The sequence below is a fragment of the Bombus bifarius genome, unplaced genomic scaffold, assembly GCF_011952205.1.
Source record: "Bombus bifarius isolate JDL3187 unplaced genomic scaffold, Bbif_JDL3187 scf7180000008062, whole genome shotgun sequence".
NCBI lineage: Eukaryota > Metazoa > Arthropoda > Insecta > Hymenoptera > Apidae > Bombus > Bombus bifarius.
Genome location: NW_022884426.1, coordinates 1,077,963 through 1,090,258, shown reverse-complemented (window position 1 = coordinate 1,090,258; position 12,296 = coordinate 1,077,963). Strand labels below are relative to the sequence as shown.

General features: G+C 43.9%; 1 protein-coding gene across 1 annotated transcript; it reads right to left on the bottom strand.

Annotated features, from left to right (window-relative positions):
• Positions 1-315: 315 nt before the first annotated feature.
• LOC117208361 (allergen Tha p 1) lies at positions 316-6,148 on the bottom strand. The gene is made up of 3 exons (XM_033449509.1): positions 5,799-6,148; positions 1,230-1,419; positions 316-802 (listed from the first exon to the last, which is right to left on the bottom strand). The coding sequence occupies exons 1-3, from the start codon at positions 5,814-5,816 to the stop codon at positions 657-659; spliced, it is 354 nt and encodes a 117-aa protein (XP_033305400.1). The 5' UTR covers positions 5,817-6,148; the 3' UTR covers positions 316-656.
• Positions 6,149-12,296: the final 6,148 nt, after the last annotated feature.

Below are 12,296 nucleotides of genomic sequence, written 5' to 3'. Positions count from 1 at the left end.
AGCGAAATTGAAACCAGGCGAGACGCCGGAATAAAATATAAAATATGAATCCGGCTTATTACTTTCCCGCTACTTGCATCCGCTATTATTACTGTCCCCGTTTCTAACGTCATAATCGTAGACGATCATTCCCTCTTGCACTTTTCTTCGCTCTTTTCATTTTTATATACCGCTCTCGATTCGTGACTTTTCGCTACGCCAACTAGTCTCGATCGCTGAACAGCGTGAATTCGCTCCATACCCGGTAACACATATTGCTCGCTTGCGAGCTCGAACCGAGCGAAAACGTGTCTTCGTGGAAAATCGATTCTATTCTGTATTTTGGAAAACAAACTTTATTGCGGTATATAATACGATTGTCTCGATGTGTATAAAATACTCCTTATGTGTGTAACGCTGTGTTAACGATCAACGATAGTAAACGTGTTCATTAAGGAAGATGAAGAGGTGTTGGATATAACGCGTGCCGTAAGAACTCGATGTGAATACGATCGTACCTTTCTCTAACGTACGGAAGAAAACAATTGAGCGATGGTTTAAACGGCTATTGTAGGCAGATCGTCGTTTTCCTGTTTCCCGTACTTTATCTTTTCTTTTTTTATCCACGTATCCACCATCGCCGTTTTCCCCTCAGCTGCTCCCATTATCCCAACGTCTTACGAAACTCCGGCATATTGCTGCACTATCTTCGACCACTCCTTTGGATAGGTCCGTTGAATGTGTGAAAGGACCTTCTTGATCTGTCGTGTTTCCTCGGGGCTACATTGCGGGCAGGAGCCTCTCAAAACCAGTGGTGCTAAACCTGGATAACAACGCCTGGGTTAAATCGAATTCTGCTGGTAACTTTACAGAAATTTATCGGCAAAGTCTCCGAGGAAACACACGGCTCTCGAAATACGGATATAAATCCAACCTAAGCAATTCGATGACTCGCCGTTCGGAACAACGTGAACTTTCCCATAAAATCGATTTAATTCCACCCAACGTTAACGTATCCATTGAATCGAAGAAAATACCAATCACCGCGTTCCCTCCCGACTACTCGCGACAACCTTTCTTTTTTTTTTTTTTTTTTTGTAGTCCACGCGATCCATTGGAAATTCCACACTGTACCGTGTTTCGTTCAGGACAATCGCGAAACCTTGGTTACGCAAGAGACAAGACGTGGTGAGTTGTGCGTGCCTCCCGCCCCTTCGCCCGATGGATTTACACGTCCAACGAACACGTACTTTTCAAACGTCTTCCTACAGGATCACAAGGAGCTTCGCCCAACGCGCACTTGAGTTGTCTCCTCAAGTAACGTTGGTCGCTCAGGGCCATATTTAGTTGCTCGTCGGAGACTCGAGATCTTGCAGTCTGTCCTTCTTCCGATTCTGCCATAACAGCGTAAACGAGGAAAGCGCAGGCGACCAGCAGCAGCTGAAACATAGTTGGAGATAGTTAAGTGCTGCACACGGGGCTCTAAGTAAATAGACGTTACGGGAACTATCTTTAAAAGGTCGAGGCACTTTCCGCACATCTGGGCACGAAGCAATTAAGGAAATTCACGGTTAACGAGATTGAGTGGCGCCTATCCGATACGACGAGATAATGATACAATTCCAAGTTTCTAGATCGATCGATGTCGTTTATTTAATTGGTACACACCGAGTCGCGTCGCGGAACGAAAGAGAGGAATCCAAAGTTCCCATGACTCGTTGAAAGCAGGAAATTGAACTGGAATATAATAAAAGGATAGGTAACGGATAGACCGAGCCAACGAGGACGAAGCGAATTGGCGGATGTTACCGCGGTAAAGGTCGGAACACACGAGTATACCTAGGGTGAAATAGCGAAAGGGGATAAGGAAAGGCTAGCTGTAGACTGCGACTATACGCTGCCCTGGCGAAGCACGCCAAAGCTAACATAGCTAAACAAGCAGTAACCACCGTGAGTAACGAAGGCATGCGCGTACCTACGACTTTCGTTTGTTTGCTTCCGTTGGTCTGCCGACTCACCCCGGCTCCTATCAACACGCTTCCGTGTTTCGTTGCATCTCTACATTGTGTACGGCGACTGACTAACGAGTTGCCTTTTAAATTACTTCGTTCGCCTTCGTTCGCCGTTTTCCAGGCAACGGTGTGTTCGGTAACGATATCGACTCGAACGATAATACTATTTGCTTCGTCCACGTAGCACGTGAGTTTGCCTTCGCGCGAAAGAACAGAGAGGAAAATTGTTCTCACCGTAATCCGGATTCTTTCTCGCGAAAGAAATAAAATAGTAGACGGAGTGGTCAAAGAAGTAGGTAATTCATTAATCTCTCGCCACAGGACCAGTCTATCCTCTGAGGCTGTACGGTCCCATTTAAAACAGGAACGAAGTAAGAACTGGAACGAAGATAAAGCTTTGTGATCCGGTATTTTGTAGACTACGTAAATAGTCCGAGGGTAATTAATCTTTCCAACGTAGTTTGTTATAAGTTTCGTCGAAGAATTGTACCCTGACTTATTTATACTATATTTTATTTATTTCAAACTATCGGTTATTTCAAACGAATGTTATCATATCGTAGCGATAAAATAATACCTAGTTGTTACACTTATTAACAAACTTGTAAATTATATTATAGATTGTATCCTGCCGAAAATAAGCAACTTCCTCGATATTCTTCAACGGTAACAAATATACGTATGTATATGTAAAGTTCCCCGAAATAGTCACCATAGTCACCATAAACGATTCGATCGTTCCGAGTCCCCGCCATGCGTCATATTTGCACGATCTTTTTCAGAAACGATCTTATTGTTAGCTTTGCTGCCGAATCGTCCGATTGCTTGTCCATCTGAAAAGTATGGAGCTAGTCGGTGAAAGAGGAAGAGAAACGTAAAAAATATTTCCGATTAGATCGCAGCTGCTTGACAGATGAATATACTTTGGCAGTATATTCGGCATCCTATGCCCGACACACCTTCTCTTTTTTTTCATTCTTTTGACACCGGCCGTGACGAATATTTCAAAGTTCGATTTTATTTTCGTCGCGCTGTACCTCTCGACTGCATGCACCTCCCTTGACGATCAACCTCGTTTTTAAACAACTCGCATCACAATCCGGAACACGCGGTCCTTCTCTTCTTTCCTTTTTGTTTCCCTCTTCGGTGTCGTTTTGTACTTTTTCCAATTACCCTCTCCCACCTCTTATCCTAAATTACTAGCGAATTTCGAGAATAGATTTCAAAATTGACGTGAATCGCGCGATTTTTCTTCCATTTGTACATCTTCAACGGTAATCGCTCATAGAAGACCCGTGTATATTTCCTTTTTGAATCAATTCCGACTCGCGCGAGTATCTCGCATTTATTTCCTTCTAAATTACATTTACGCTTTGTATTAATTCTATCAAACTATATTAACCACTTTGCCTTTCCTAGTTTTCCATCGTTGGGACATTTCTCGCTGCAGAGGGAAGATTAAGGAAATAACGAAATAATCGTTACCAACGTACACGATTCTTCGTTCCAATTGCTTTGCTAGAAATTTCATTAAAACGTTAGTTTATTCGTTTAAACGAGAGTGAGATTCAGACGCAAGAATTTAAGAAACGCACAACGAGATTAGGTAAATTTGATTATCGCATAGAGGTAAGGAGCCTTTCGGTCTTCTTCCTTTATCGCTATAAAATGAAATATTCAGCGATATCACTGGCGATAACGAACAGTCGTCGACTTGCCAAAAGTTAAATCTTAAGGCTCGATCGATCAACTTCGTGACTTTTCATTGGTTTCCCCTATCCGCTATAATCGGCTGAATACTTGAACAGGATCAGCGGTGAGTTTCGATTTTCCTATAGGCGTGCTAATAATCGCGACGGTTCGGTAAATCACCACGTCTCTGTATATACACGGTCAGGGATGATTTGTGGATTGGATGCCGGCTCTGGTACGTGCACGCAAACCGCTTACTTCCGCAAATCGATGTGGATTATAAGAATTATTGGCCGCTCTAAATGGCAAATGGGTGTGATATAGATTTTATTGCTGTCACGTCGGCTGTAACGATAGTAACCATAACGTTGTGGGTTATTACGTCCGAGCTAGACGATGCTGACGATTCCTCTCGTCCATGCATTCCGCGTAGATCCTACGTATGGCCCGTTAATTGTCGTCACAGTCTATGAATGATAATTCACCGCTTAAACGGGGGATGCCTGGAAAACTCGTGCCATTTGTAGCCGTAATATTCCGCCGTAGTTATCGGTGGACGCGCGTGTACGCAAGCGCGCGAGCACGCGACTTTGCAAGCCCCGTGCACGATAAATAATAATTTATTGTTCATATACGACTGGCCGAAATGCCGTGCCGTTTCAGTTATTAAATTAATTTACAATCGCCTAGTTGTCGACTGGCATCCGATGGACAACGATTACACGACTCTGTGACTGCCGTTCGATATCGACGATGCGCCGAATGAATCGTAATTCGCCGTACGGAGGAGAATGCCGGCCAGTGTAAATATCGAACTGTAGCGAATTAACGGGTGCCATCCTCCACCGTTGAACGCGAATTCCTCGCGAACACACGCAACGGGTGTAATGGAATTTCTCAATTCTCTCCCAAGCTTTCGAACAACGCGCAATACGATTTAGTTAGGACGATCGAGTTTTAAGTAGAACTAAACGACGAAGGAACCCTTTCCATCGGTTTGTTATTCCGTGCAGTTGCCGTTTCCATGCCATTGTTCGTGAACGTACGATTGCGACACGCATAAGTTATAACGTTGCGACGCCTTCGATAAATGGATTTCGATTGGATCGCTGCAAAGCTGAGCTACGTGCCGGAACTTAATCATGTTTTTCCCGATTGACGGACCAGGGAAATATCAGGATCGATATGTTCGTCGCTTATCATCTTGCTCGATTTTTCGTTCGCTTCTTTTTCAATCGGAGGAAATAAACACGTTACAGCTGTTTTCAGATTGCATGGAAATATATCGCGAAAGAAACGAATGAATACGCGCGCGCACTTAGCCGATATCCTCTTTCCGACGAAATAACTGGAAACTCGTTGCCTCTTGACGTTTATTGGCTCTTTAATATCGCAAGGATTTCCACTGTTCGGCTCCGTCAGAGCCAGTCGCGAATTTTTTCCGAGAGCTCTTATCGTCCCGCGAAACGCGTATATACGTTAATCCAAACGGCACACGGTTCTGCGCTCTAGAAAACTGCTTTCTGTATCACGATACGCGTGTGCAGTGGCACTTTCGATTCGCATCACGAAAATCTATCTAACGCGACGGTCGTTGCGACTGCTTCGTCTCGGACGACGTTTGTTCGTTTCGGTAAGAATAGCGACAGAGCTGTTTAAAAAAGCAAAACAGAAGTTCGATGCGAGAAAGCGAACTTACGTGACCGATATAAAATATCGATGCGAAACAACGTGCAATCGTAACCGATAAGGCGAGATTCTGGCGGAAGGGATTACCGCGGTAATGGACCATTTAGGCAGAGTGCGATCGGTATTCTCCGTACGTAGACTTGATCGGGAAAAGTTAGAGGTACGTGACTTCGAAAACGGCGATAGCCCGTCTCGTCTTCTAAATATTCAAGATAGAGAAAGGCAGGATCGGTGACGGTATCGAGTTCGCCAGGCAACCACCCCTATGGGAGCATGGAGCGGATCCCGTGACGGCGGAAATAGGGAGAGAAAGACAGCGGGAAACAGAGAGAGCCCCTCCGGATACTGCGAAACTTTAAATCACCGGGCGTACGTGTACATAGGGTGCGCGTGTATCTACCTGTTGCACGTTCGTCACTCACTCACCTTGATTGTCGAAGCCATGTCGGGACTCGTTGATGCGCGATAGATTTCCTGATATCGCGCTCCTTTTCGAATCACGTGACGCGAAGATAAACGCTAGATCGAAGAAAGGAAGAGGAGCCGTGTGCAACCGGCGGCTGTTCGGTGTAAGCTGGAGAAATGAAATAAAACCGAGAATAAAGGCTTACGATCGTCCACTTGGCTTACGATGTCCTTTCACCACGAAATCTCGCAACGCACTGGCCCGAATGTACCGTCCGTAGCCTTTCCTCCCCTTCTTCTCCCGATAAATACGAAAGTGTGTGTAGCGGCCGACGACGTGATGATATATACCGGTAGTTCTCCGTCTCCGGACACCTCTCTGTGTACCAGACGGTTACGAGGTAGGGGAAGCTGAGACGTGCGTGAGTGTGCGCCGTACAAGTTGCACTTTTCTCCCCTTCGTTCTCGCTCTTGCACTTTGCTCGTTAAACTTCTTCCGAGCCGCTGCGCTTTCTTTGCTCGGCCGTTCGAATCGCGTCACTCCGCGCGCCACTTTACTCGCGTCTCTACGCGTCCGCTTTCCGACGCTTTCTTCCCAAACGTTTAACCTCTTTCTCGACCTCCTTCGCGTTCACGCGCCTTCCTATCTCGTGGAAAAAAACCCAATTCCCACGTGCTTGCTTTCTTTAAACTTCACGCGTCCCCTATAGTATTCGTCATCTTTCACGCGCAATGTTTCCAACGACGTCTGCCAACGTTGCACCACGACCGACCTCGATCATCCGTGTAGATTTATGGATTTAGTTTAATCCAGAAACTTGCATAGGCGACGACCCGCGTAACCGTTTGTTCTCCCAGGTCGTACATTTTTATTTTCATCTCCGCTATTAATTACTCGAGGTATCCTCGTCGAGGAAAACCCATATCGATCATGCCGCTCGTTAAAACCGGTTGCATCGGCGCTGTAACTAAATATTCTTTCAGTGTCCTCACTCGTTTACTTCTTCCGCGTTATCCAGCAGGAAGGCTTCGATCACCGCGACGTCGACAATTTCCGGCGAACCATGCTTATTTCTGATTTCCAAACGACGCAAGTTGGATAACGTTTACGCTGTTTACCGGCCGGAGATCGGGCCCCGGCGTACTCTTGAAACGATCGAACCTTCGTTTTTCTAGCAAAATCGGGGGAACGAAGTCGCGAACGACAGGAGGAAAGAGAAATTCCGATAAAGCCGCGGATTTAACGGACGATCGAGCCGGCGCGTCGCCGCGCACCGCGATCGTACGTGTGTGTGCGCGCCTGTCCACGATGATAACAGTCGGCGAATTGGTGTGAAAAAAATGGAGTAAAGAGAATAGCAGGCTGATCTGCCGTAAAATACGATTAAGCTGTTCACCGAAGGTAGACGGTCGGAGGGAGAAGGAGAGCGTAACGAGAAACTGACGCTGAACGAAGAGAACGCGGATCAACGAAAGTCCGACGCGTTATCGAAACGAAGCGATACGAAGCGATACGAAACGATCCAGGGCGATACGAAACGCAACGACCGGGAGGGGAGATTGTGCCTTGTATCGATAAAGATTACACGGGCAGGATTCATTCGTCGATCTACTTTCGATCGAACGAGGTATCGAGGTTCCAAGCTTTTGCGGCGTCGAGGGAATTTCTGGTCGACGCGCGTCGCCCCCACCCGATCCTCCCACGCTCTCTCGCGTCCCTTTTTTCTTCCCTATTTTTATTTCTTCTTCTCCTTTTCTTTTTTCATCCCTGCGAGTCACCTCTCTGTCATTGGCCTCGTCCCTTCTTTTTCCTCTTTTCGGTGATTCGTTGTCGAGTGCCGTTTGAATAGGCGGATCGTTTTCGAGGCGATTCGATTCCATCGGTCGAACGAAACGAATTCGCCGTGCGACCAGCCGAAGGAGAATAGAGAGACGAAGGATTGATATGGCTCATTGTCCTGAGAGTCACGTATCGTGATTCCTCGTTGGCTGATTTCGTCCCGCGGCAAATTTATCTCGCCGTTCCGCGCTAGACACTTTAAAATCATAATGGATCTGTTAGTCTTTCGGTTCCCGTTTCGCTCGCCGAAAAAGAAAAACGAAACGAACGCGTTTCAAGAGGAGAGGATAACGCGAATCGCGCGAAACATCTCTGCGGGAGTCTGCTCGAAACGTGAGAACGATTCAGCGATCCGAAACGGCTGGACATCGTACGTTAAGTACCAAGTTTCCGGAGGTCACGCACCACCTAACGCCAACCGGAATTCACGACGAAATTCAGCAGTCCCGTCACTTTGGAAGGACACGCGTATTCGCCAATTCCGGCAAATCATATATCCTTAACTGACAAATAAATCTTCCATCTGATTGATCAACCGCGAATCGCACGCAGACAATTATTTAGATAGATACAAAAGTTCTGCTGGTTCCTGAATTATCTATCGATATCATCGTGCAATAAATTTTTATCTTCTTTCATAATTCGTCTTGCGACCGTGGAATACCAAGCGACTAGTATCGAAAAAGTATAAGCGATTTCGCTTCTGACTCATATTTGCAAGTTGCTCGAATTTCGTAAGGGAAATTAGATAGTAATCAGTTGAGAAACGAATGGAAACGAATCATATCATTAAATAAATAAGGCGCAGACGCTAAGAATAGCTTTTTTCCTACGTAAACGCGACAAAAGACGCGATAGAGTATACGCGATGAAAGCGATGAAAATGTTCAAGTGAACGGCTATGAATATAAATTTCGTTTTACGGTCGTTCTTTTCTCCTTCTACTCCACTGGAATTACGTTGATTTCGTTTGAATCGCGGGAACTTTAAGCGGTTCGCTGTTTGTTCACTTTCTCTCGTATCGCCGTAGCCTGTGCGTGGCTGAGGCAGGAAACGACGACGTAATGTCGCGCGTCGTTCTCTTCGTGGTCGTTGTTACAGGTGAAATTACGGTAGCGTGGCGTGTGCGTGGAATTCGCTTCGTTTCGAGCGAATAAGCAGGAATATCAACGTGTCCGACCGCTCTACGTGCCGCGTCGCCGAGCTCAAATGTTGCGTGAAACCCTTACTTTCCAGGCAACCTCCTAATTTTCCAATTATTATTAAACGACGAGAATAAAGAAAGTCGATAATGCAAGCGTGTTTAATAAATTTCACGAAGCCTGGAGCTTAAAATCGAGCACATATCTAGGTCGGTTGGCGATGGCGCGTGAAAATTTTCTGATGCTATATGTCCCCGGTCACTGATCAGTTCATCGAAACGGAGCGAGCGTCGTTGATAGAATAAAGCTACGATCATAGTAGACGCGAATTCCCCAGCGGTATTATCAAAGTTTTGTTTCATATTTTATACGTCAATTTTTTCTTCGTATCTATATATCATAACTAGACTGCAGATATTTATGTATGCATTTATGACAAATATGTATGTATATATAGCATACATTAAATATTAAAAGCAAAATATATGTTACTAAAGTAAAACGTTCTTTCATTTTCCGTCTGTCCCGATTCCAACTATTATTTAAAAAATTCGCGTGCACGCCAGTGGCTTCAGGAACCGTGGAGAACAGCGGTTGGTGTCAAACGTAGAACTACGTCTCTCAGCTGGATGCTTTGATTGGACGTTTTTGACGCAATATCAAACATTGCCAAAGTAGAAATCCCAAGATGAAAGTATGCTGGAACGTGTCACGGTCCGTCGAACACGCGCATATACACTAACTGCTGGCCTGCGAGAGAAAGTAGGAAAAGCCTGAATCTCTGTGACGCTGAATAAGCGATAGAACGCTGGTTTCCTGGAAGCAACTCGCTTATTTATAGCCGTGCATCTCGAGAAAACAAGCATATAACTGTTACAAGTTATAAGTGACGAAAAACGAATTAACATTGAGTATAAACTGGATACGATCACGGTTCGAGCAATTTTGATTCTTTGCAACTTTCAGTAGCGATATTGAACGAAATCACGGAGGGGGGGGGACATATTTTACTATGCTTTCAGAAACGCAATCGAACGCGGTCGATGGACAGTATGGACACTGACACGGGACGATGACGCGTAAAAATCGGCCCCGCATCAAGCCGCAATGCTCGCCTTGTACCTGTCAGTTTGAACAATCGCCACTGTAATTTCGCTCGATCGCGCTCCCACTTTATTGCCGGACCTCTAACGCGATGGACAAAAATTGCTCCGTCGAAATATCTGTTCGATACCGATCTTTGTATTCGATGCACTTCGCCGACCAACCAATGGATTCCGTTTATTCCTTGAAATATACGATAGATTCTAAAATTGATACGGATCTGAACAACTCGTATCACCGATTCAAATCATCTTGCTGACGCGAGGTGAGTAACATACGATGTAAATCTTCTACGATAATAATAAAATTGGGTCTCGACGAGTGAGAGAGCATTGGGTCAAGGATGATTTCTATTAGGATGTTTTCATGCATTACGCGACGCGTGACGAAGTTTGCGATCATGAACATTCCAAGGAAAACGATGTGTATAGTATTCTAGCGTAGTAGCGTTCAAAAGTATCTGCACATCTGCTTATTTTCGATAAAATGTATGTAAAATTATAAATGCTATTGCAAGTATAATTTTAATTGCAAAAATGCATTCTTTTATTCTTTATAGCCTCCATTGACATTGATTTATGTAATAAAAAGCAGTAAAATATATTGCTACTATGTTTTTTAAAGGATAATTTAAAGTTACAGTACAACGATTCCATAAAGGGCGTAAGAAAAATTGCACGCTGTTACTACAAATCGATCATGCTATTGGAGTATTTATGAATGGTGGTGTAAGTACTTTATAATGAGGTAGAGGCGAATCGCAATAAAGGTGGAGCACGAACATGCGAGCAAAACATTGAAAAGTCTGATCACGACTAAGACGTTTCGATGCGTTCTTTTGATGAGATGTTCATCGGTAACTGCGGTTCTCTGTAATTCGCGAAAATATAATCGCTCGTACTTATTCAGCACACGCGTCTGCGCACGGCAGATTGATTGGCATGCCGTATTTGTTTGGGAAATGCCGCTATTTGTGGAATCCATTTACATTGTTCTTCGATTGCCACATCTCGCGACCATCTGATCTTCGATCCTTTGTCCTTCGTCCTTTCCCTTTTCTTTTGTATTTTCTATTTCCCTTTGCTTTGTAATCCTACCATTCTTCTTTCAACGTTTTCTCTGCATTTTTCTCACGAGACTGTCATGATCCTTCTTGTCCTGGACTCATGATCGATATTCCTCCGATCACTTCTAACAAATAACACCGTTCTTGGCTCGTGGTAAATCTTAAATGGTTAAACAATTATAAACATATAATAAACTATCAATATTATAATATTATAAAAAATAATAAAACGATCAATATATTTTTTAATATTATAAGATTATACTATTACTGGTATGTGTATCATTATAATAAATGGCGCCCTACTTAAGACATCGATAAAGACTTACGCTTCTTTTTATCAAGAGTCACATATACATATGTCTATTCTGCTTAACGTTCATGAACAATACGCGGGAATATGTTAGAGTACAAAGAGAAACTCTCAGTCCTAAATGATACTTGAGTTTCACTTTTACTTAGTTGACAGTGATTTACCGTTCTCCGTGTTAATAATGACGCGGTTCATCCAGTTTGTCCATATGAATTCTTACCGAAATAAAATTCAAGAAAGATAAGATATTTTTATTGCAGTTTCGTGAACTATATCACGAGTAACTACGAAGCAACTGTCCGCGGTAGATATGCGCGAAACCCATTTTCCAGTTGTTAAACCCCACTAACTTGCTAATGTAACTCAAATAATTAAAGTGACGTGTACAGGCCCTACTCTGAGGTTACAGGGACAACTCCTGGATCCTAATGCGAATGGAAGATATAACGCGTGAAACTACCGTGTGAGAGAGGGAGAGAGAGAGAGAAAGAGAGTGAGAGAGAAAAAGAGTGAGAGAGAAAGAGAGAGAGAGAGAAAGGGAGAAGAAGAGAAGGAGAGAAGGAGAATTTCAAGCACAGGTAATAGCGTCGTCAAAGTAACGTATGTTTTATACTAAACTGCTCCATCTTGAAGGAACTTCCTTCTGTTCTCAAACTTCTGCCTTGAACTGTGAACGTTTCGCTCAGAAGTTAATCACAGAAGCTTTTTCTTCATATTCATCCTATTCATTCTATCATATAACGTGCGTGTACTCAGCACGACAAATTACGACCGAACGATTCATTTTTGTAGATTTCACATTTCTTGGGAAATAAATTTTCTTTGGTTAAAAACACCTTCAATATGATTGAATACGGGATGATTTCGAAAGAAACATTCGCGCATTGGATCCACGCAACTAGTATTCACCAGTGTTAATAACCAATATAGTTTCTTAGATAGATTAAAAGAAAGCTTCGCGATAATACGAAGCTGCCTTAATACGTTGATTGTCTTGATGTTTCAGGAATGCAGCTAGTACCGCCATCTGCGGAATACACTGTGCAATATTCTT